This window comes from Chelonoidis abingdonii, chromosome 15, assembly GCF_003597395.2.
Source record: "Chelonoidis abingdonii isolate Lonesome George chromosome 15, CheloAbing_2.0, whole genome shotgun sequence".
Lineage (NCBI taxonomy): Eukaryota > Metazoa > Chordata > Testudines > Testudinidae > Chelonoidis > Chelonoidis abingdonii.
This window is the reverse complement of record NC_133783.1, coordinates 28,286,152-28,312,716: the sequence shown is the minus strand read 5'-3', so window position 1 is coordinate 28,312,716 and position 26,565 is coordinate 28,286,152. Positions and strand designations below refer to the sequence as shown.

Here is a 26,565-nt window from a genome sequence, read left to right as displayed (position 1 = left end):
CTTGTTAACAGTACCCTTGTTGCACTCTTGAATAAACCAAATGGGCGGAAGAAGAAGGGAAAGTTCTAGCTGGAGAATGGACACACCATGGTATCCAGAACGGCCACTGTTATGGGCCTGGGTCCCACCTTTGACTGGGCCATTGCCACTTAGGAGGAGGCCAGTGCTGTGACTGCTGCATAACCCTGGTCCCCCAGTCCTCTGACAGTTCCCTAGCTGCCCTCTGCTTGGGTGGGAAACAGAAGAACAAACCTCTGACTTGACACCATACCCTTGTTACTGAAACCATAAAAGCTCACATGTGAAGTGTATAGAGCTGACAAAAATGTGTCAATTTAAAAAAATCTGTAAACAATATTCTGACAAATACTCTTTTACTGTTATGTTCATCAGATCTGTACAAAGCAAAGAAAATACGCCCAGAAATACAGTTTGGAAATCAGAGGCCTGACCGTGCTCTCACCTATATAATATCAATCTGTAATAACAACTCCAGTAAAATAAGTGGAGCTATAGCAATGTAAAATCTGTGTAAGAAGGGCCTGGAGAAATTTGATATATGAACATGAGCCAATTATTATTTTATTAGCATGCAACACCACTATAATAGCATAAAATGAGAAACAGAGAAACATGAAAAAGTAACAAGATAAAAGGAAGGCAGAAAAAATAAAATATGTTTATTAACTGATCAGGGGGGGCAATTACAGTATGTACATAAGACCTGCAGATTTTTGTTTATGAAGAGATTATTCAACAGCCAGATTCTGCTTTTATTTATGCCAGTGTAAATCTGGAATAATTCCACCATACTCTATATGGTGTTACTTGCAAATTACACCAGTTGTAAGTAAGTGTAGAATCTCTAGAGCAGGGGTCGGCAACCTTTCCGAAGCGGTGGGCCGAGTCTTCATCTATTCACTTTAATTTAAGGTTTTTGCGTGCCGGTAATACATGTTCATGTTTATTTAGGTCTCTCTATAAGTCATATATAAATATAATTAAACTATTATTGTACTGTAAAATAAGCAAGGTTTTCAAAAGTTTAAGAAGCTTCACTTAAAATTAAATTAAAATGTTGATTTTATGCCACCAGCCCACTGCTGGTCTGGGGTTCTGTTCACCTAGGCCAGCAGTGGAGCTGAGTGGGGCCTGCAGCCAGAACCCCAGAGCGGCAGCAGGCTGTGCGGGGCCGGCGGCCAGGACCCCAGACTGGTAGTGGGCTGAGCAACTCAGCCCACTGCCGCTCAGGGGTTCCATCCGCCAGTTCCTGCTCAGCCCGGATCAGGGCTGCCGGACCTGCTCAGCCTGCTGCCAGTCTGGGGTCCCAGCCCTGCCCATATACAATGGGTACCCACCTTCTCCCTGGTTCCGGCCCATTCTCTTCCTCTCTCTGCACTAAGCTGAGGGTGGGAGTACACTGAGCACAGGACTGGGGATGAAAGGTCTGGCCAGGAGCTAGAATGAGGGAGGGGGCTCAGGGTTGGGGAAGGAGGTTTGGGTGTGGGGCACTTACCTGGGCAGCTCCCATTTGGTGCGAGGGGTGCAGGTGGGAATTTGGGGGGCAGGGCAGGAGCTCCCATTTGGTTGTCAGGGTGGGGATGGGGACGTGGGGGGTGCATGGGGGGTGTAGGGGGTGCAAGAGTGAGGCGTGCTGGGGGCAGTGAAGGGATGCAAAAGGTGTCAAGGGGGGATGGGGGGTTATGTGCTGGGTTCACGGAGTCAGCGCGTTGAGGTCGTGGCATGGTTTGGGTGGTGGGTGAAGGAGTCAAGCAAGGGCGCTTGGGCGGGATGTGTAGGGGTTACCAAGGGGCTCACGGACAGGGGAACTTGTGTATGTGAGGAGGGGGGTCACCGGCAGAGGGGACTGGGTGGGGGTGGGTGGCTCAAGGGCTCAGGCAGATCGGGCTCGGGGGCATGTGAAGAGGTGCAGGTCTCAGAGCGGGGGGCTGGGTATGTGTGGAGGTGTCAGAGTCAGGGCTGGGGTCATGGAGGGGGGTGAGGGAGTCAAGCAGAGGGCTCGGTTTGTATGAGGCAGGTACAGGGCTCAGGGCAGGTGCCTGGGGGGATGCGGAGCTCAGGGAAGAGGGCTAGGTGTGTGTGACAGGGGCTCAGGGCAGAGGGCTGAGGGCTATGGGGGGGGGTCAGGACAGGGGGCTGGAGGGGATATGCCCCTATTCCACCACCACTCCTTCCCCAAGGCCCTGCCCCCGCTTCTTCTCTGCCGCCGCCAGGAGCAGCGAGCATGCTGACTCTGCTCATTCCCGACCCCCTCTCTCACAAGGGCCATCAGCTGATCGGCCAGAAGGGAGGAAGATCCGGAGAAGGGGCAGGAACCCAGCACACTAGGGGAAGAGGCAGGGGAGCCAGCGGAACCAAGCTTCTGCCTCCTGTCCCCGCAGTAATAGATCTTCATTTTCTCAGTGCAAAAGGACATTAAAACCGCAGCTATACCAACAGAAGAATTTGCATAGTCCTGGAGGCACATAAGTTTCTACCATTCTAAACAGTACTTTGCTCCCATGTCGTGAGCTCACAGAAACAGTTTTCAGGCAGGCAAGCAAGGAGGAGCAAAGGTGGTCCAACAGTAAGAACCCTTAGTTTTGTATTGCATTATACTTCACTACATTCTTCTCATATACACCAAAAAATATAAATCACAGTGTCCTCAACTATCTGCAGCTCTTTCCCTAACAGAAGAGCGGGCTAACTAAAGCAAAGGGTTAACAACAGATTCACTGAACTATAAAAAATAGTAGGTCTCCTAGCGGCTAAATTTTCTGTCATTAATGGTGTTGTCAGTAATATTAACAACAACATAAGGTATCAAAAACTTTTTTTTATTATTATTATTATTATTATTTATTATTAAAGAAGCCCATTCACCAATTTAAAATCTAACACTGACAGTTTCCAGGATTTTTGACAGACTTCCACAGAGTTGCATTAAAATTGAACAGTTCTTGTTATGCTTTATCAGCTTGCTTATTTATATTTGTCTGTCTATTGCCAGTGAGACTTTGAGGTCTTATTTTTCATATGAGCAATTCTTCACTGAAGAAAAAAAGCCTGAAAAATATTGCATAGGTGTCTTTTTTTGGATCATTTCTAAGGTTTGTTTGACAAGCTACTTCAAAGTAGAAAATAAAGGACTGAATAACTAAACTTGTCAGTGGATAAAGATATTGAGCAACAATCTAAGCAAATCATGTTAACCATGAAGTTATAGTGTCAGAGTTAAATATACATTATGCACCAAACTTTCACAGTTTTCTTCAAAAGAAAATAGTCAGCTATTACCGAATGATTGCATTTTCTTATAGCACTGTATTTTAAAACCAATCTTACAGGTTAATGGGGTTATTTATTAGAGCTGCAATTCAATTAAATTATATAAAGATACCGCCTAAAAGTAAGCAATTATGAAATGTATAATATATAGGCTGATATAGGCTGATCACTTGTCAGATATTTAATAGACCAACAGGCAGTAATGTGCCTTAAAGTGAAACCAAGGAATACAGATTTTGCTTTGGACATTAGTGATTTGGAACAGTTTTGCTGTTTTCCAGACATTAATTGATTTGGAAATGACTCAATGAAGCAACATTCAGCATGATTAAATAAAACATGTTTTGCTACTTGCAAATGTTCCTAGTTAGTTAACTACTTCCTTGAGTTGATAAGTTTGTTCACTGAGTGAAAGTTAAATGTATATATGCACATTTTACTGGGTTATTAGGGCACACAAATCCCCAGTTTTTAATTCAGTTCCATTTTAGTATGTTTTAAAGGTTTGCATTCCCATCATCATAAACGGGACTCTGAAAAGCTACAATATACTATAACTTTTTAAATATATATGGATTATATTTAAAATTACCCTGTGTAGTTTGCCTCTATTACCATATCAATATCATTTATTGCTCAAAGCCTATTGAGGATTACAATAAACAAACCCAAGTAACGTCAATAACAACCATCCATGACTTCAGGATTTTGAAGGAGGCTTTAAAGGGCCCATTCAACTACCTGTAAAAAATTAGTTTCCTTTCCTTTTTATTGCTCAAACACAATATAAGTAAAGTCATACAAATTGCAAAATGCTGTGAACACTGGTCCTGAAGCAGGGGTGCTACATAGGATGTCCCCAAAACTACAGTCTTCCATAATGCACAATTGCAGAGCAGCTTAAGAGAAGATAAGAGACCTTATTAGGTATATGTTGTGTCTTATTTCCTACTCTCCACAGTTCCTTACCCTGGACCCAATCCCTCTCCTAAATATCTATGTAGGATTGTAATAACTCTCATGTGCACTCCCAGGGTGGGAGGGTAATATGACCTGGATGGCCTATGTGCAATTAAACAGGCAGTTCTGTGAATCTAGGTTCTGCTCATTTGGGATACCCATCCGAAACAACCAAATTTCTCCAAAAGGCACACACAGGAAGTTGTAAACCATTGTAAAAAAAACAAAAACCTGACACCTAATCACTTAAGACAATTAGTGTATGTGTTAATATAACTCCTCACTTAAAGTCATTCTGTTTAATGTTGTTTTGTTATGTTGCTGATCAATTAGGGAACATGCTCATTTACAGTTGTGCAATGCTCCCTTCTAATGTCGTTTGGCAGCCGCCTGCTTTGTCTACTGCTTGCAGGAAGAGCAGCTCGTTGCAGCTAGCTGGTGGGGCCTTGGAACCAGGGTGAACTGGCAGCCCTCCATCAGCTCCCCGCTTCCCCGAGTTCCCTGGGCAGCAGCTGCCCAGCAGGCTAGCAGTTGCAGCTGTCCCTCCCCCCACTGCCATGTGCTGCTCCGGCCCTCTGCCTTAAAGCTGCTCCCTGAGACTCTTGCTTGCTGTGCAGGCGGGAGGGAAGGAGGCTAATGTAAAAGTGTCCCCATCCCCTGTGTTCCTGTACCCTGCTTACCCCATCTTCCATAGGGCAGGGGCTCAAGATGAAGGGAGCCTGAAGCAGCTGTGGTCTCAGAAAGCTAATCTAATTAACAAGGCAGTGTACTTAAAGGGGAAATGTGTATATGTTCCTGCATTCCTGCTGCCTTGTAGACTGTGAGACTTAAACCTTGAGGGCTCAGCCAATTGCAAATTCATCATTTAGCAGTAAGGGAAATATCCCTCCCTCTGACTCCTCCACCTCAACCAAGCTTCATCACTGTGTACCAGTATTAAATTGTTTGTTTAAAACTTATAGAGTGTGTGTGTGTGTGGTCTTTTGTCTGGTGAAAAGAAATTCCCTGGAACCTAACCCCCTCATTTACATTAGTTCTCATGGGAAATTGGATTCGCTTAACATCGTTTTGCTTTAAGTCGCATTTTTCAGGAACATAACTACAACGTTAAGTGAGGAGTTACTGTATAAGAAATAATGGCTAGATGCTACAGACAATAGTGCCTGGTAAATGACGACTTTCTAACTTATGAAGAGGAAGAGGAGAAGGATTCATTCATTCCAGGATTGGTCTTTTGTATGTTCTTCCAATGCCTCACACCTTACCATGTTCTTGCCTCCTGTCACTTGCATTTGTGCCTTTTTCCTTGCAAACCTCTACCTGGAATTCTCTCCTTGATTCAGTGTGCCATGCCTCCTTGCTGTCTTCCAAGTTACTCCTAAAAGCTCACTTCCTTTTCTGGCCTTTACCACTAACCATCCTCTAAGACCCCATCCATCCACGTTAGATCTCAGCCCATTGCTGAATCTCACCACCCACCCCTCATGTGAGAGCTAAGGAGCTGGGAAAAGGTAGTTGGCTCCTTATTGTATTAGATGTTAGGAGCTCTGACCCTCTTCCACAGCTTCTTTAAGAGATGCCTTCCCTTAAGTCCACTTCCAGCTTCAGTATGTCAGGGAACTGAACCCCTTACAGAAAGAGTACCAGCACTGGATACCTGATACATGCTAAGTTGTGACAACTTGAAAGCTACTTGCTGACCTCTAAATCAGGTCTTGGAGCTGCTGGGGGAAAGAAGAAAAACACACTCTGTCTTAATTAATCTGGCAGAGAGAGAAAGATTCCTTAACAGTTCAAAAGTGACTGATCCCAGTGCAGACCAAAATAACTTGGTCCTACATTAATCCCAGGGGTGGGGGGGCGTGAAAGCTGCTGATCCAGGACAGAAAGAGGGCTACATCAGGCAAGACAGGGCATATATATCCTCCCTCAGTCTGCTGGGAACCAGTGAGTCACTTGAGCCCTTCACCTGACCAGCCCCCAGCTCGGGTCATGCCCACCCCTCCCAACTCTTGCAGGAGGAGAATCCTTAAAGGATCCATGACCCCTTTCTTCCCAGACGGGGAAAGCACATACCCACACACACCTTTGAGGTTGCAGGTAGTGCATCCTCACACCAGATTTACACCAGTGCAGTTCATCTGACTTCAGTAGCATTACATCAGTTTTACTAGAGTGTCAGATGCACAATCAGCCCTATAATGTTTACATACATGTGGAAATATAGTGTACAAAAGAGTACTGTGCTTATAAAGGTTTTGTTTGTTTGTTTACAACTTGGCATTTCAGATGCTAAAAACAATTTTTTTTAAAAAAAAGTAAGTAATCCAATACAAAACAGGCATTAAATTTATCTTAAAAGAATATATGGTAACATAAATACAATGCACTTATAAGAGCACTGATTTTCTTTGGTGAAATAATTTGAAATGCACAGTATAAATTTGCCATTGGAAATGTATGTGTACAACTCTGCATCTTAGAAAACAGCATATAGCCCAAATGCCTTCCATTATCAAAGCTTCAGTATCACATTTGCAGTTTCCATAGTACACTAAACTACTGAACAATGTCAATTTTAGGATCAAATGGCAAGTATATTGCTATTACAGTAAGAATTGTTACCCTTATTCATATGGGCACGAAAAGGTATTGGATACTGTGATGTGGTTTACACACCCCACATTAACACAGAGGGGATGGGAAGGGCTGGAGCAATACTGGGCCAGGGAAGTTCCAGGTCTCAGGCACTGCCGAAGATGCCTGGGGAAAGGACTAATATAAAGAGAGCTTCAGCAACCCAGGCAAGGTGGGAAAGGGAGGAGAGAAGCCATTTCCTGGGGGAGGGCTGCCCTGCAACATCAGGAGAAGCAGCTCTTACTGAAGAGGTCCAGCTGTGGCTCTCCCCCCTCACACACCACAAGCCTTTTAGACATTACTCAAGAGGTAGAGAGAACCAAGTGCAAGGGCACCAGAGGGTCACCTGCACCAGCCCCAAGACTTTGCAGTTTGAAACAAAGGACTGTAACCCAACAACAACCAAGCCACAAACTGAGGGAGCAGGTATAGTAAGAAGTGGATCAGGGGAACATGCGCAGGAGGTGGGACATGCTATCAGACTCGCTGGACCCTGGGCCAGGACCTGGTAGAGCAGAATGACCCAGGTCCCCCTACCCATCCCAGCTTCCCCTTTGCCTAGCCCTGAGGATGGGCATGATGGAGGGTTACCAGCAAGAAAGCAGACCCAGCTGAATCCCACTCAGCAAAAAAAACAATTGTACCAAATTATTGTTTTTTAGTATAAGTAGAAGGAACAAACAATCTAAAAGAGGTACTATGTGCTTCAGAATATGTAAGTATTCTTATGTAGACAGAAGACTGAAACTGAAAAATAGATGTATACAATCTTCTGTTACATCTAAGAATGTTAAGGTATATCATTAAGTTAATTTTGCATAAATACTATGAAATAAAAAGCAAATAATTCAGTTTATAGTTTTGTTTTGAATGATGGAAATATGATAATCCTATTTACTGAAAAAAAACTAATCTTGCATTGGTTAGTTATTTCTGCGGCTGTTCAAAATGCAAGGAAAAAAGGCATAATATTTCTTTGAGTCTCCAGGCTCCACTCACAGAAATTGCTGCTAGAATTGCAGCTGTTGCCCCTACTGTATATGTAGATACGATTACTATTGCAATTTTCCTCAGACCAGTCTTTCAGAGCTTCAGTGGACGTGACCCCAAGAAAGTTAACACATGGAGAAGGAAAAAAATAACCAACTGTTAAAATCCATTCTCGTAGAGCCTTTAACAACATTCACATTATATACAATAGAAGTATTAGTAGTATGGAATATGGGAGCAATATGAATCCATAGAATATTAGCAGTAATAGATCTTCATTTTCTCAGTGCAAAAGGACATTAAACCCGCAGCTATACCAGCAGAAGAATTTGCGTAGTCCTGGAGGCACATAAGCTTCTACCATTCTAAACACTACTTTGCTCCCATGTTGTGAGCACACAGAAACAGTTTTCAGGCAGGCAAGCAAGGAGGAGCAAAGGTGGTCCAATAGTAAGAACCCTTAGTTTTGTATTGCATTGTATTGCACTACATTCTTCTCATATACACCAACAAATATAAATCACACTGTGTCCAACTATCCGCAACTCTTTGCCTAACAAATCTGCAAAACCAAAAGCTGAAAGCAACAACTTCCACACACTGTATATACCTAGTATAACTCTTATTACTTACTGCTCAAGTGTGCATTTCTAAGTGCTATGTTCTGTTGCATAAATTTAATACAGACATTAAATAGTCAACAGCTAGGTAATCCTATGGCTCAGCCAGGAGAGATTTTGAACAATAAAGTGAAGTCAGACTATTTTTTTCTTTTACAAAATTTCATGAGCATTAGCAAGCAACACCATTGGTTCCGACAGATGCATAAGGTAATACAACAAACCACATGGAAGAGGAAAACAAAGCAATCTTTAGAAATCACTGTCATTGTTCCACTGAATTCAGGAGTGGGCATCTCAGAAGATAACAATGCTATTACTCCTATCAAATTGCACAGGAAGCACAACTGGATTCCTTCCCTAATCACCACAGAATTATTCAGAACATTCATTATAATTGTTAAAGGGAGAAAAGGGCTTCAATGATTTTCAAATGCCATTCAGTTCTGCTTTTAAATACAGCTCAATGTGCTCTAGAGCCAAGGTTTTTAAGACTGACTAGTAAATTTTGGGTGCTCAACACTCTGAAAATCAGGCCACAGTGAAGTGTGTCAGCCTGAGAAGTCAGAAGCTGAAGCAATTAAAATAACCATTCGCTTTTGAAAATCTTGGTAAAGATGTTTAGAAAGTGCATACAACTCTGAGCCCAGATAAAATTTTCGAGTGCCCAAGGAACCTAGGTTCCATTTTCAAAGTCAGTGACACATGGTTCTTAAGTCACTCAGACATCTTGAAAATTTTATCTCTCATCATACTTCCTCTTTGCTTACTGCAGTTTTAAAATATACGATGAAACAATGAGTATTATATTTCAAAGTTGTTATTTTTTGAAACTGACCTATACAACATAACCCAAATAATTACCATACTGGAGAATAAAAAGAATAGCGAGCACAACAACACCTATCCAGTTGAAGACCCACTTACTGTTTTTGTATTGTCAATTAAACCCTCAATTATTTTGCTTGAGGGAAAGAAGTTGATGATAACTGAAAAGAATTTTGAACTATTGTACTATATATTACTGTATATATTCAATCATAAGCCCGTTCGTTCATAAGCTGACCGCCCCCCCCGCCCAAGATGGATAAGTAAAAATGGAAATTTTTTATGACCTATTCATAAACCGACCCTATAATTCAGGGGTCAGCAAACTTTGGCTCCCAGACCATCAGGATAAGCCGCTGGTGGGCCAAGATGGTTTGTTTACCTCGAGCATCTGCAGGCACGGAGATAAACCTACGTAAACAAAGTGTCCCGGTGTGCCAGCTGCTTACCTTGACGGGCCAGGAAAGCAACTGGTGGGGAAATGTTTTTTGGGAGGAGAAGCTGGGGGACAGGGGAGTAACTCTTGCGACCACCCCGCACATGACCCCACCCCTAGCCCAGGACCCCCACACTCTCCCTATCCCATCCCTTCCCACCTTATCTGGGGAGGATGTCTCTGGCCTGGTTAGAACTGCTCCAGCGGCCAGACCAGGAAGTGCAATCACAGCATGTTCCAGTGGACTGGGCCGGGCAGCACGGCCGCAGCGTGCTCCGGTGGGCCAGGCAGTGCGGCTGCAGCCTGCTCCGGGGGGAGGAGCCAAGCGGCACGACTGCCGCCTGTCAGCCCCGGAGCTGCAGCTGCTTTGGAGGCTGGGGGCAGAGCAGCGTGGCCAGAAGCCGAGAAACTCTGGCACTACCTCTTCCCTTCTAGCTCTGCTGGCTGTGCTGCCTCTCCTTGCTCCCTCTGTTGGTGGGGAGGGGCTGTATCCCACCTCTCCCTCTCTATATCCATTCATAAGCCGACCCCTTTCTCTGTTGCTTCCCTTTTTTACAAAAAAAATTCAGCTTATGAACGAGTATATACAGTGTATGAAGCATCTGATAATGAAAAAAATCAGTACTAATACAATAAATCGAAGATACTGGGCATTTAAGATTGCTACATTTAACTCTTTAATCTAGCAGAACAAACTAGCAGGTTATTTGTAATTTTGATTAACTAACATGGAACAGATTAGCAAATAGCTGTAGATTAGCAAAAATGAAAACACTGATAAAAACAATTTATGTATATATGTTGCTATTGCATATGTGGCAAGGACTGACCAAGTATTTTTCCCTCATGAAAAAATAAAACTCAGTTACTTGGTACATTATTTGGATATTAGCAACTGAACAGTTGTACTTACTCTTTGATGAATCCTAAACGATTATGGTATAGACAGTCTTTTTAATACCAATCACATTATCCCATGGACTATTTAGCACCAAGAAACAAGTTACCAAGATACATAATTTAAGGAAATAATGGAATAAATAGGAATTTTTGATTACTTTTATTCTGATGTTTTAAAACTACACATGGAAGACATTATTAATGATATTCCCAGAGCCTAATATTTTAACCCTGCTACTGTGGTCATAATTGCAAAGTGAGTATATTCCACCATTGTTGTTTTCTTAACAGTGATCACTATAGATCTGAGAGTAAAGCAGCTAATAGCCCAGGTAATTATCTTTTAGAAAAAAGCAGCACACTCACCATTTCGGCTTTCTTCATCAATAGGAACTATTGTGGCTGGAGGACCTGCCCTGGCCAACTTGCAGTCTATAAACATGAAAACAGAAGTTATTTCCAACTCCACAGTAAGGTCTCTATATTGTATTCTATAAAGCAATCAGGCTGAGATAGTGGTCACTGAAGCAAGATAAGGCCAAGATAATTGTTAGCTAATGACTGGTACAAAGGGCCCAAACTCAAGGTTTTTTTATTTAATCTTTATTCAAATTCTAATTGAAATAAATGGGAGTTTTCCTGAGAAAGTACTGAATTAGAACCTCAGGATCTGGCCCATCATGCAAATGAAAATTTCACAATCTGCTCTCATTATGAATTGTTGTACTAGTTTCTACTTGTTATGACACTTTTACTTTTAATGTCATGAATACACACATCAAGTCTTTGCCACATCACAACACAATACAATTCACTTGCTACACCATGTTCCTCTAAATATACCAGTAGGGACCACTGTGAAGCAGAAGTCCTTCAGGACAAAATAATGTAATGGTAATTTAACCCACAGAACATGAAGGGATGATTAAAAGGGATACATTGTAATTAAGTTTCACAACATAAACAAATATGATTGGAGTTTAGTTGCAACAAAAGGATCTAATTAAAGAGAGTGAACAGAATTTTAATAACGTTCTAAAGAGAATAAAAATGGAAAAAAAACAGACAAGCAATGTTCAGGAAGTTACGTTTTGCCATCTTACCCTCATATTGCCAGTCTGGAGTCAAAAGTTTAGAGTCATCAACGGAAGCAGAGCAGAATAATGAAAGAAAATAAGTAAGATTTTGTTGTAGTTGTTTAAAGATAGATTTTAAGACATACAAAGCAGTATGCTGAGATCTACTAAATACAAATGTGTAGTCTATTAAATTAACAGATAAGGGCATGTATACAAAATTTGATGTGTGTATTAGAAGCAGCTGAGCTATATAGACTAAACAGGAGAAAAATCTTGTTTACTCCTTTAAACCATACATTGGAGAAATGCTGTTAGTTTACAATACTAAGCACTTTTCACCTTCAAAGAGTCTCACAATACCGCTGAAATAGGTAGGTGAATTGGTAAATCTTACTGTTCCCATTTCAAAGATATTTAGGCATAACTCTGCTAAACATTGCAAGGTCTAAATGACTTAAATGGCTAAGGGCTTGGCTATATGGAAAGTCAGTGTGCAGCAAGGGGTGTGTAAATGTACACTGCTCTACCCTGCCATGCATTAAGTGGTCATGTGGACACTGCTGTCATGCACTAAAAGTTCTGTAGTGTGCAGCAGGCTGGTGCACTGTAGGTTCACACTCCAGCGTGCTGCATACTAAATCTCCATATAGACATGCCTTTAATGCCTTTTCAAAGGAATTTAGTCTCCTAGGAACCTAAGACTAATTGAAAGTCAATGGGACTTAAGTGCCTAAATACATAAGCTACTTTTGAAAATGGGACTTGTCTAAGTCACTAAGGCCTTGCAACACTGAGCAAAGCAATACTTTTAAATATCTGAGAGAGACAAGCTTTCGAGCTCCACAGAGGTCTTCTTCAGGAAAGCTCAAAATTGTCTCTTCCACCAACAGAAGTTGGTCAAATAAAAAAACCTCGCCCACCTTGTCTCTCATATATCCTGGGACCAACATGGCTACCACAACATATTTAAAAATCTGGGGCTAACTAACTTGCCCCAGGCCACAGAGAGGACTCTTTAAGGCTGCATCTATATACAGGAAAATTAGGACCTGTATTCCTCCACCAGTGATAGCAGAGGTGGAGTCCAGAGAGCACACAGAACTCAGATGTTTCTAACCATCATGTGGTCTAAACCTAGTCACGTCAGTGACAGAAAATACAGTGATATAAATGCCTTTTTCCAATTTACAGTAGGGATTTTACTTTTGCTACCCCCAATGCAACTACTCGGTGACTCATTACAAGTTCTCATAGACTCAGAGTTTAAGGTCAGAAGGTCTGACCTCCTGCAAATCGCAGGCCACGGAACTTCACCCACCCACTCCTGAAATAGACCTCTAACCTCTGCCTAAGTTACTGAAGTCCTCAAATCATTGTTTAAAGATGTCAAGTTAGAGAGAACTAATCATTTACACTAGTTTAAATCTGCCAGTGACCTGTGACCCATATTGCCAAGGAAGGTGGAAAACTCTTCCAGGTCTCTGCCAATTTGACCCTGGGGAAAATTGCCATATTTGAGGTCAGAAAGGAATCTGTTAGACCTTGAGAATGTGGGCAAGACCCACCAGGCAGACACTACAGAGAATTCTTTCCCAAGTAACTCAGAGCCTGCCCCATCTAGTGTTCTGTCTCCACCCACTGGGGATTTTTGCTACTGGCAGCTGTTGATGGGCCATGTGCCATTGTAGGCAGTCTCATCATTCCAGCCCCTCCATAAACTTATCAAGCTCAGTCTTGAAGATATTTAGGTGTTTTGCCCCCTCTGTTTCCCTTGGAAGGCTAGTCCAGAACTCCACTACTCTGATGGTTAGAAACCTTTGCCTAATTTCAAGCCTAAACTTATTGATGGCTAGTTTATATCCATTTGTTTTTGTGTCCACACTGGCGCTTAATTTAAATAACTCCTCTCCCTGCCCAGTATTTATCCCTCTAATGTATTTATAGAGAGCAATCATAACTCCTCAGCCTTCTTTTGGTTAGGCTAAACAAACCAAGTCCTCTCATAAGGTAGATTTTTCATTCCTCGGATCATCCTAGTAGCACTTCTCTGCACCTGTTCCAGTTCAAATTCATCTCTCAAACATTGGAGACCAGAATTGCACACAGTATTCCAGATGAGATCTCATCAGTGCCTTGTATAGGGGTATTACCATTTCCCATTCTCTACTGGAAATACCTTTCCTGATGCATCCTAGGACTGCATTAGCCCTTTTCACGGCGATATGACATTGACAGCTCACAATCATCCTGTGATCCGTCAATACACTCAGGTCTCTCCTCCTCCTCTGTGGCTTCCAACTGAAAAGTCCCCATGTTATAGCAAAACTTCTTGTTGTTAGCGTGTAAGTGCATGACCTTGCACTTTGCACTATTAAATTACATCCCATTTCTGAGACTTTGGTTTACAAAGTCATCCAGATCTTCTTGTTATGATATTCCGGTTCTCCTCCAACTTTGTGTCATCTGCAAATTTTGTTAGCATACTTTCAATTTTTGTACCAAGGTCAGTAATAAAAATGTTAAATAACATTCATCCCAAGTCTGTTCCCTGAGGAGCTCCACTAGTAACCTCCCTCCAGCTGGACAGTTTAGCTTTCAATATGACCCATTGTAGTCTCCCCTTTAACCAGTTCCTAGCCACCTTTCAGTTCTCATATTAATAACCATCTTCTCCAATTTAACTCATAGTTTCCCATGTGGAACTGTCTCAGATGCCTTATTGAAATCCAGGTAGATTAGATCTACTGCATTTCCTTTGCTAAAAGATCAGTTATCTTCTCAAAGAAGATCAGGTTGGTTTGGTACAATTACCCTTTGTAAAAGCATGTTGTATTTATTTCCCCAATTATCATGCACCTCTGTCTTTAACTACTTTCTCTTTCAAAATTTGAGACCGTGCATACAACTGAAGTCAAACAGGCTTGTAGTTTCCTGGATTGCTTCTTTTCTTTCCTTAAAAATTGGAACTATATCAGCAATTCTCCAGTCATAGGGTATAACCTCGAGTTTACAGATTCGTCAAAATTCCTTGCTATTGGGCTTGCAATTTCATCTACCAGTTCCTTTAATATTCTTGGATGGAGACTATCCAGCTCCATTGACGTAGTTCCATTAAGCTGTTTGAGTTTGACTTCCATCTTGGATGTCGTAATTTCTACCTCCATATCCTCTTGTTGCCATTAGCCATCTGGCTACTACACCTAAGCTCTTTATTAACCTAATTAAAAACTGAGGCAAAGTATTTGTTTCATTGTTGGGCCATATCTAGATAATCTTTAATCTCTACCCAATCCTCAGTTCTTGGCGGTCCCACTTCTCTCCTTGTTTTCTCGTTATTTATATGACTATAGAACCTTTTACTATTTATTTTAATTCCCTTTGCAAGGTCCAACTCTCCTTGGCTTTTGACAGTTTTAACTTTATCCTTACACTTTCTCACCTCCATGAGGTACCTTTCCTTGCCAATATCTCCCAGTCCTTGTAGGCTTTCTGCTTTCTCTTAATCACCTGTTTGAGATGCTTGTTCACCCAGTTTGGTCTGCAACCCTTCCCTATAATTTTTCCCCCTTCCTGGGGATGCAGGTTTCGGAGAGCTTCTGCAACTTTGATTTAAAGTAATTCCAAGCCTCCTTCACATTCAGATTCTTGATCTCTTCAGTCCAGTCCACTTCCCTAAGGAATTCCCTTAATTTTTTTAAAGTTTAGCTCTTTTGAAAGGAAGGACCCTTGCTGCAGATCATCCTTTCATTTAGTTTAATTTAGATGATCACTAGAACCAAGGTTGTTCTCTACAACCAGTTCTTCAATGAGGTCCTCACCAAAACCAATCTAAAATAGAAACTAGTTGGTTCAGCAACTATTTAGTAAAGAAATCTGTCAGCTATCACATCCAGAAAAATCTGGGCCCTGCTATTATTAGTAGCACTTGTCCTCCAATCTATATCTGGGACATTAAAGTCTCCCATAATCACGCAATTCCCAGTAATAAATATTAAAGAAGTCTCTATACATATCCAGACTGGATCTGGTGGTTTGTAGCACACCCCAAGCACTGTATCAGGGGACCCTCTAGTAGCTTTCTTTCCCAAAGTGATTTCAGCCCAAACAGACTCTCTTATCCATTCCATCACTTCTAATTTCTTTACAGTCTATCTCATCATTAATATACCATGCTACCCTGCCACCTACTTTCCTAGGTTCTACTTTTCCTAATGCAGACAAAGTCTCTGAGATAGGTTTAAAATGCAGGAGGTATTTATTTAATTCTGTGATCCGGTCAAAATACTGGAGAACAAATTTCTTTAGCACAAAACTTTTGTTTACCAAACATCTTTGTAGTTCTACAGATGACTTTATTAGCAAGGCCAAATTTTTAAAACCAAAGGGAGAGGGATCAGCAGTGTAGGGAAGCAGAACATACTACGTTTGTTAATGTTAAATTTGCACTGGGTTGTAAATAATGACAAAATGAACAGTGATAACTGAAAAAATATTGATAACTAATCGCTAACTATAACACTTTTGGTAATTAAATTCTAAATTATTTCAAGCCAATCTAACAAACCTTTGCTTTGGAAATAAAAGCATAGGGCCCTCTCCCCACCTGCATCTCAGTGACATTGCTTGTATTTTTTTCATACAAGTCTGCACACATTTTACACCTATGTGTTTTGCAGTTCAGGGCTTTTATACTGTGTTCCTTAGGGACTCTAAATGGATGATTATTGAACAGTATGCTATTGATTTTTACATTATTCAGTTTGATTGGTGTACATGGACTGAATAATATCAGTACAAGATATTTTGTATGTTCCAAAATGTTCTTTCATGAATTAGATTTTACATGTCAGTGAGCACTGAGACACTAACTCACATATTAAAAAGGGTCTAAGAGGGAAAAATAGACCTATCTGAAAAGCACAGCTGTCATCCCATTACATTTTTCTCCACTAGGAGCACATCTGTGGGGAAACAATTAGTGATTGCATGTTCACTAGAGATGGAAAAATCATCTTGTTCTGATTCTCTTTTTTTCATAGCATGGTTTTATAAAAATGCCATTAATGTAAATGATGTAACTCTTATCATTGCTAGAAGTTGACTGTAATTCTTGTCAAGAGGTTTACAGTTAGGCTGAATGAACATAAATAAAAACAAACTCCACACCAGTTTGGTATAATGGTCTCTCCAAGGTACTTTCACTACCAGTTTGTGTCTTCTCATTGCTGAGTGGCAACCAACTCATTAAATGATGACCCAGTGGTTCAGCAGTCATTCATCTTATAATAGGTTAGCATGATAAGCAACTAATCAACTAATGAATTTAAAGGTGAGGCCATTTACACTTCCAGGAATTACACATGCTTTATTAAACACAAATATTTTCTTAAAATTAAACCGATTTCTTTTTTTTCCCCCTTTTTTTTTTTTTTAACTATTCTTTCATGATCATGTCTTTCTCCTTGTTATACCTCATCTTCAATTGCACTCAAATAGTTTTTTGGGTTTTTTTCTCCCCATGTCTTCTTTAGTAGTTTGTATAAGTAAAGAATACAAACAAACAATCTTACATAATTGTGGTGCAGTTTCTATTTAAAGACAGGCAAGGATTTTGTAAATTCTAGTGAAAAAAAATTATTAAGAGTGGGGCTATAATGACTATTACATTGAAAGTTAGAAGCAAACCGTGTTATATCAAGGATATCCTTAGTCAGGGATTTGTAGAAAAGTTATCACAAATAGCAAAAGTTACCTAAATGTATTATGCAATAAAAATGAATCAAAGTTAGATGAGGGTTGTAGCCAGAATCCAATTGTAAGAATGGGGAGGAGGAGGGTGAATAGGATGCCCAATGAAAGTATAGACTGTGGATTATCCTTGTGTTACACAGAAAACATGTTTGCTGAGGAGGCTCATACTTTTATTGGACAGGTAAGAACTTCCTTAATATATTTAATTTCACCCATTACGTTCCCAGTTAAAACTCAGAGCATCTCTCAGGATGCAATCTATGTCTTTCTCCCATTCAAAAAAAAAAAAAAAAAAAAAAAAAAAAAAAAAAAAAAAAAAAAAGAGTAATGATGTGGCTTTGTTTATCATAACATTCATCAGCACATAATGCACAAATTACTGTACAATTGCAGTATTCTTTAAATTACCAATCAAGCAGCTAGAAGGACAGAACGTTTTTTGTCTAAAACCTTTAATAAAATGGATGTGTTGCAATATCTGCCCTTTTTTTTTTATTCTTTTATCACAAAAAAAATGGTTACCTACCTTTTGTGACTGTTGTTCACCTCCATTCTACATTAGGTGTGCATGTGCCAAGTGCACAAGTGTCAGAAACTTTTTCCTTAGCAGCTCCCATCGGGCCGGCGGGGCCCCCGCCTGAGCAGTACCACTCTGCCGTGCATATATACCCCCATTGGCCCAACCCCCTCCAGTTCCTTCTTCACGATGACTCCAACAGAGGGGTAGGAGGGCGAGCGGTGGAATGGATGTGAACAACACATCTCGAATAACAGTTACGAAAGGTACGTAACTGTTTTTTCTTCTTTGAGTGCTTGTTCATATCCATTCCACATTAGGTGAATCACAAGCTTACCTTTGGAGAAGGGTAGGAGTCATGGAACAATTGATTGAGGATCGTCCAGCCAACTGCCACATCCTCTCAGGCCTGCTGGTTGACCACGTAGTGGGTCATAAAGGTATGCACCAATGACCAGGTGGCTGCTCTGCAGATCTCCTGGATCAGGATCTGTGCCTGGAAAGCTGCTTGCACCCTGGTCGAGTAGGCTGTGACCATCGGGGCCGGAACACCTGCAAGGTCATAACATGCCCGAATGCAGTCTGTAATCCAGGAGGAGATTCGCTGCACCAATACCGGGAGGCCTGTCATCCTTTCCGCCATGCCCATGAACAGCTGCGTGGATTTAAGAAAGGGCTTGGTGCACTCCAAGTAGAATGACAACAGTCGGTGGACATCCAAGGAGCGCAGTCTGCTGTGACTCGGGTCCGCATGGGGTTTGGAAAAACAGCAGCAGACAAACGTCCTGGCCTAGATGGAATTGTGAGACCACCTTTGGGAGGAACTTGGAGTGTGGGCAGAGCTGCACCTTGTCTTTATGAAATACTGTATATGGCAGCTCCGAGGCGAGTGCCCTCAGCTCAGATACTCTTCTGGCCAAGGTGATGGCTACCAGGAATGCCACCTTCCAGGAAAAGTGGGGGAGGGAGCAGGTAGCAAGGGGCTCGAACGGGGTTCCATGAGCTTAGAAAGGACTAAGTTGAGATTCCATAGAGGGATTGGGGGGGCGTGAATGAGGGAACATCCTCTCCAGCCCCTTAAGGAACCGCTCCACTATTGGGTGGGAAAAAACCAAGCCCTCTGAAAACCCTGGGTGGAAGGCGGAGATGGCCAGCACATGCACCCTGATCAAGGACAAGGCCAGCCCCTGCTGCTTGAGGTGCAGTAGGTATTCTAGAATGGTAGGCACCGCAGCCTGGCGTGGCTGAACCTGTTGAGGTCCACACCAGCACAAGGACCTCTTCCACCTTGCCAGGGTAAGTCGCCCTGATAGAGGGCTTTCTACTACCACCAAGCAGAATCTGATGCACAGGGAGGGAGCACTGGCTCTCTAAAGCATTCAGCCATAGAGCTTCCACTCCATCAGATGGAGTGACTGCAGGTCAGGGTGGAGGAACCGCCCTCCATGATGAGGTCCCGGTGTTGGGGCAAGGTTACCAGGGCTTGCACCGACAGCTCCAGGAACGTGGTGAACCAGTGCTGGTGGGGCCAGGCCGGGGCGATGAGAAGGACCATTGCCCCATCCCAGCGCACCTTGAGCAGGACCTTGGCACCAGAGGAACTGGGGGGGAGGGGAGGCGTATTTCAATTCCCCTCCCCACAGGAATGCGAACGCATCTGCTATTGAGCCCGGGCTGCGGCCCTGGATTGAGCAAAACTGCGGGCACTGAGTGTTGTCCCTGGTGGCAAACAGGTCTACCCAGGGAAACCCCCCCACTTGCAGAAGAGCGAATACACGGCATTCACTCTGAGTGTCCATTCATGCATGCGGTACGACCTGCTGAGGTGGTCCGCCAGTTCGTTCCACACCCCCAGGAGATGTGACACCTTGAGGTGAATGGCGTGGGCTATGCAAAAATCCCAGAGGAGGTCAGGCTTATGGCAGAGCAGTGAGGAACGGGCTCCGTCCTGCTTGTTTATGTAAAACATGGCGGTCGTACTGTCCATCAGAACTGTCACGCTGTGACCACTCAAATTGGCATGAAAGGTCTGGCAGGCTAAACGTACCACCCTGAGCTCCTTGACATTGATTGGGAGCGACTGCTCCACTCCCGATCACAAACCCTGAGTCTTGAGGTCCCCTAGGTGAGCACAACCGTCAGGTCCAGCTGTTGTGCAGTAAAGGGGATGCCTTTGCAAACCACAGTCTGGGACAGCCACCACCGCAGGGAGTCTAATACATCCCCCAGGGCAGTTACTACCAAGTCCAGGGGGGGTGTCTCTGCCTGTGCAGTACACAGGCGAGCCAAGCCTGCAGCATTTTGAGTTTCAGTCTGGCATGCTTGACCACATGCGTGCATGCTGCCATGTGGCCCAGCAGCCTCAGGCAGCATCTGGCCGTTGTAGTGGGAAACTGGCACAGGGAGTTCACTGCTTGCTGGATGGGCAGGAATCATGATACTGGGAGGCTCGCCTTTGCCTGTACCACACCTAGGACCGCTCCTATGAATTTCACTCTCTGAGTTGGAATGATGGGGGACTTGGGGATGTTGACCAGGAGGTCCAGTGTGGGCCATTTGCCCTTCGGACTGGACCACCAGGAGCCAGTCGTCACGGTACGGGTAAACTCGGACCCTCTGCCTCTGTAGGAAGGCCGCCACTACCGCCATGCATTTTGTGAACACCCGTGGGGCCGCAGCTAGGCCAAACGGGAGAACTGTGAACTGGTAATGTTCTTGGTTCACAGTGTAGTGCAGGAATCGGTGATGTGCGGGGTGGATGGCAATATGGAAGTATGCGTCCTTCATGTCGAGGGCAGCATACCAGTCCCCCAGATCCAGGGAAGGGATGATGATGCCAAGAGAGACCATGTGGAATCGGGCCTTGACCAGGAACTTGTTGAGCCCGCACAGGTCCAGAATGGGTCGAAGGCCTCCTTCGGCCTTGTGAATGAAGAAGTAGCAGGAATAGAACCCGTTCCCAGTTAGGTTCTTTGGTACAAACTCTACCATCCTCACCTCCAGGAAAGTGTGAACCTCCTCTTCCAGGTGCTCGTGAGAAGGGTCCCTGAAAAGAGATCGGGGGGGGGGGGTGGAGGTAGGCAGGGAGGAGAACTGCAGCATGTAAGTGCCTTGCACTGTGCGTAACACCTAACGGTCCGACATAATGCTGGACCACACATGGGAGAAGCGGGACAGGTGATTCAGGAAACAAGGGGATGGATCTGGTGATTGGTCTGGTATGCTGTCCTCGAGCGCACATTCAAAAGCCTGGTTTAGGGCCGGTCTGAGACTTATGTTGTCCTTGGCTCAGGTTCCTCAGGTGGCAGACCTCACTCCTGTAGCCACGCTGAGCATCACATGACCACACCAGACACGATTGTCCTGGCCATCACATCCAAAGACGCCTGGAGAGAGGTCTTCACTATGGCCTTGCCTTCGTCCGCCAGCGCTGTAAACTCCTGTTGGGAGACCTGCCGGAAGTTGTCCTTAAACTTCCCCACTGCCGCCCAGGAGTTTAAGGCACATCTGTTGAGGATGGCCTGTTGGTTAGCAATCCTCAACTGGAGGCCCCCTGAGGAAACTTCCTGCCAAACAGATCCAGGCGCTTTGCTTCCTTGGCCTTAGGGGCCAGGGGCTGCTGCCCATGGGCGCTTTCTCTCGTTTACCATCGTGACTTCCAGGGAACATGGGCTTGGGTGGCAAAGCTATACCCCTTTGATGGGGCAAAGTTCTTGTGTTCCACACCTTTGGCTGTTCGAGCCCTGGAGGCCATAGTTCGACAGTATGGTCTTAATGAGCGGAAGTGCTATTCTGGATGGACCCTCTGGGCTCAGAATGTCCACCATGAGGTCCTTCTGCTCAACTGTCTCCTCGGCCTATAACTCCAAGTTATGAGCAACCTTACGCAGCAGCTCTTGGTGGGCTCTGGGGTCTATTGGCGGCAGTCCTGATACCTCTGTGCCTGCCACCACTTCATCCAGGGATGATGAGGAGGTCAGCAGTTGCTCCGCTTCCTCCTGCTGGTCCCCCTGGTCTCCCTCCCCTGATGGAGGGGCTTCCAGCTCAGGCTTAGACAGCTGACCCTAGGGCGGCACTGGACTTGGTGCCAGTTTCTCCGGTCTCTTGTTTGGTGATGGTGCAGGCGGTCTGGATGCCATAGCTTCCCGCACGGAGGAGCGTTGGTATGAGTACTGGGACTGGTGCACCTAGTAGCTGGCCCTGGAGGGTAGGCCTAAGGGGTCCAGAAGGGCCAGTGTCCCGGTGGTCCCCACTGGGATTGCCACCCAGCCTGGTATTCTCTGCTGTCCGGTGCTGGTAACTGTATCGGCCCAAGTCAGTGCTGGACTCTGGCGATGCCGAGCGTGAAGGCTACAGCCGTGCTGTCGACCTGTGCTGGCAGGAGGCCAATGGATGGCTTCTTGCCAATTGGGAACAGGAATAGTATCGGTGCTCCCAAGACCTGGACCAGGACCGGTGACTTCTGGAAGACTTTGACGAAGGTCGACTTGCCTTCTTCTGGTGCCAGTCTCTGGAGGGTACCGGAGAGCGTCGGGTCCCTTGCACTAACCCCATGCGCTGACTCATCTCCTGTACCAAGGCTTCCTTCTGCGCCGTGGTAACAGAGTCCACAGACTCGACGCTTGACCAGGACCAATGCCAGGATCGATGCCAGGAAGGTGTCCTCAAACGGCGCACCATTGCCAGCTTTCCCTTCGATGGCACCATGGGCCCAGTTGCCGGAGGCTTCTCCCTGATCGGGAGGGGACTCACTGCCGACAACCTGATGAGGTCCTTTGCCGCCTCAAAAGGTGTCAGATGTGGAAGGCTGATCTATTACTCCCTCGCGCCAGTCACCCTCACTGAATTCACGTAGGGTTGGACCTAGTGGGACTTGTGGCGCCGGTGCCATCGGTGCTGGTGCCGGCACAATGTCCTTCCTGCTCTTTCCAGTGCCTGGGCCCTTAGATGGTGCCGGTCTCCTTTATGGGAATGTCCGTGCCCTTGTTGGTGTGTCCCAAGGCCAAACTAAAAGGAGGATGAGCGGTGCCAGGGCCTACTTTTCTCCATGGCCGACGGCCTGCAGTGCTTGTCTGCCACCGGATCTCTTGACGACTCCGGGGCACTCCGCACCAAGGAGGCTGGAGGCAATGTCGGGCGCTCTGGGCCCGATGGCTGCAGCACTGCCTCCATCAACAACTGCTTCAAGCAAAAGTCTCTTTCTTTCTTTGTTGTAAGCTTAAACACCTTGCAAATCTTACACTGCTCTGTTTGGTGTGCTTCCCCCAGGCAATGTAGACAGGAGTCATGGGGGTCACTAATTGGCATGGGCTGGTGGCACATGGTGCAAGCCTTAAACCCGTGGGCTTGCAGCATGCCCCATGGCCCGGGGTGGGTGCTGGAAGCCTCCAAGCACCTAATCTATTAAGTGTTCACAACAATAGAATGCTAACAAACTGATAGCAGCTGAGTACTCTAAAGCTAAGGGATTGCTTCTCCTATGAGAGCAAGAGTTGTTCAACGGACAGTAAGTAGTAGTAACTGGAAGGGGTTGGGTCAGCAGGGGTATATATGCACGGCGCAGTGGCGCTGCTCAGGCGGGAGCCTCACCAGCCGAACAGGTACTGCTAAGGGAAAAAGTTTCTGATGCTCGTGCACACGGCTCATGCACGTCTAATGTGGAATGAACGTGAACAAGCACTCAAAGAAGAAGAGGAAAGAGCTTCAATTAGAAAGAGCTTCAGTAGTGAATGATTTTCTAGACAATGAAAACCAAATAGTGGTAATCATGCCTAGCTGCAGTGCTAATGTTGAATTGTATTAAGAATCTTTTTAAAGGATATTTCACTGGAGGTGCAAAATATGCATCTTAAATATGGTTCTCAAGTTCTATCTTCTTTGATGACTTTTATGATGTTGCCACTGCAATTCAGTATTTGGCTTCAATGTTAGAGAAAGGAAACCTGCGTCACAGTTTCTGTGCTTAATAAAATTGTTCCTCTTGAAATGTTGCTTTGATAGATTCTTCTTTGTTGCTGAAAATTACTGGCAGAAAGCTGTAAGATTTGTCTATCCAACAAAGACTTAAGGAGGCCCTTTGAACCCCTAGCCGCCTGCTCTCTATACCACCTCTCTATGAAGACTGCTTTTTTAATTGCCATAACTTCAGCTTGATGAAGAGGAAGATCCAAGCTCTTATAGCTATGCCACATTACATGGTATTCCATAAGCACAAAATGACACTAAAACCTCATACAAAATTGTTACCTGAAGTGGTTTCTTAATTTCATCTGAAACAAAAGTGATTCTTCTACCAGTTTTCTTTTCAAGCCTCATTCTAATAGAGAGAGGCTAAACTTCACATCTTCCACATCATCAAGGCCTCTCCTACTATCTGGACAGGGCAATATCCTTCAGAATCTATTTCAGACTCTGCTGACAAGGTGAAAGGTCAACCTATATTCACCAAAAGACTATCCAAATGCCACTCTAGCCCCAGGAGGATGCGATCTCTCGGACTGGAGGAAAAGCATAAATGAGACCAATGGGAGCCGCAGGGGTAAGGCTTTCTAGAGCACTCACAAAGAGAATCTGATCTAGTTTGGAGGTCTTCTTTCCCTCAACTTCATAGGAGCACCCATGCCCCATGGCCCATGGCCCGGGGTGGGTGCTTTCTAGAGCACCCACAAAGAAAATCTGATCTAGTTTGGAGGTCTTCTTTCCCTCAACTTCATAGGAGACCCTCAGGGAGCATTCCAAGAATGAAATTTTAATGCAAGATTTCCTCACTTACTGTGTCCTCTTAGAAAAACAACAACATATCAATCACTTATCCAGAATCTGTGTTTCATGCATTTAGAGGGTCCATCACTGATAGAAAAAGTGTCCATGCAAAAAGGGACAAGATCCCAGAAACCTTGATTCCACCATTGCAGGGCAGTTCTGGTACTGGGGCAGCTTCCCTAAAGTTTAAGGGTTTGGGGTTCTTGTGGCTGACAAGTGTTAGAACTACACTATCCCAAACTACATTATACGAATAGCTGCACTAACAACAGCTACTAAAACAACTAGATAGAATCAGAGATTGCACAGTGCCCAGAGGAGAGGCAACTGAGGAACAGTTGGGCCTGTTCCACCCTTTATACTCTTGGGTGCAAAGGCACAAGGGCATCTACAATACAGATGTAATCCCAACCAATACTGCTATTCAAAAGAATCCAATCTCACGTGCATGGGGTGTCTGTCCACCAGAAGTGAAATCTATGTGGACAATTGATCAAAGAAGAACTTATGTTTCTTCTCAGGGCTAAACAAAAAGAGTTTCTGAATTTGGAGTCACCTAATTTTCAGATTTGGAGGAGGTGGGCTGCTTTTCAGATAACCTTGTATAATCAGATGTCTCTGTGTTGGTCAGAGTCTGCTATCCTGAAATGCACTCTCTCAGGTGCATGTTTTTGGAGGCAAAGTTACTTCCTGTCCTGTTCTGTCCTGCCATTGGCACTAGATGATCACTTCCTTTTTCTGCCTAGAATAGATAAGCCCCACCCTCAACCCCTGCACGCACGCGCGCGTGCACACACACACACACAAAGTTTCTGCTTCAACATTCCACCACCCTGCAGCAGCAGCACAAACTCCAATGTTACATTTGGCTTATTGGGATCTGAATCTCACAAGCATCCCAGTAGACTGTCTGCATGCTAGCTATGGTAAACTGAGATTCCTAGTTATTTATCTGAGGCCTGTGGCTGTAGCTAAGGAAACTAACACTAAGACTGAACTCTCAAAACTGGACTCTCTCATGAAAAACCAGCCTTCCACACAAACTTCCTCATGGATAGACACTACAAAAACTGGACAAGCCATTTACAACACAAATTTTGCTTCTCTACAAAAGAAAAAGGACACTAAACTGTTTAAACTGCTACATGTCACAAAGGAGCCACAACAGTAGCTTTCTTAACCCACCCAACAATACTGTTAATCTTTCCAGCTATCACTTCAATGTTTTTTTTTTTCCTCCTGCTGATAATACTATCTCAATTGATTGGCATCTTACAGTTGCCATGGCTACTTCCACCTTTTCATGTTCTCTATATGTATAAATATCTTCTTGCTGTGTGTTCCATTCTATGCATCTGAAGAAGTGAGCTGTAGCCCACTAAAGGTTATGCTGAAATAAATGTGTTAGTCTCTAGGGTGCCACAATACTCCTGTTCTTTTTGCGGATACAGACTAACATGACTGCTACTCTGAAAACTTTCAAAGCTGTCGTTTTTTCCGCTTCTAGGGGCTATTTTTATAGTACCACTGGCAGACTACCAGAATGAATGAAACAAAACTAGCAATAAAAATAAGGTATGCCAAATTAAAAGTCCCATTCAAGAGTTGTTCCCCAAAGTACAAGAGGTTTTTGACAGAGGTCTCTCTCTTGATAGTCGCCAAAAATTCCAACAATTTAAAACATGGGCCAGTTTCATTAGATCTGTGATATATTTTTCACAATGCAATCATGTAAAGAACTGCTCTGGTAAATGTCTCCACACAGTATAACTGATGTTGAAATTATTTACTGTT

General features: G+C 44.0%; 1 protein-coding gene across 1 annotated transcript in view; it reads right to left on the bottom strand.

Annotated features, from left to right (window-relative positions):
- Positions 1-26,565, bottom strand: part of PCDH15 (protocadherin related 15) — a 1,383,724-nt gene that overhangs the window by 572,545 nt on the left and 784,614 nt on the right. Inside the window, exon 6 of the mRNA XM_075072657.1 lies at positions 11,029-11,094. Coding sequence (XP_074928758.1) covers positions 11,029-11,094 — 66 coding nt within the window. The remainder of the gene's footprint in view (positions 1-11,028; positions 11,095-26,565) is intronic.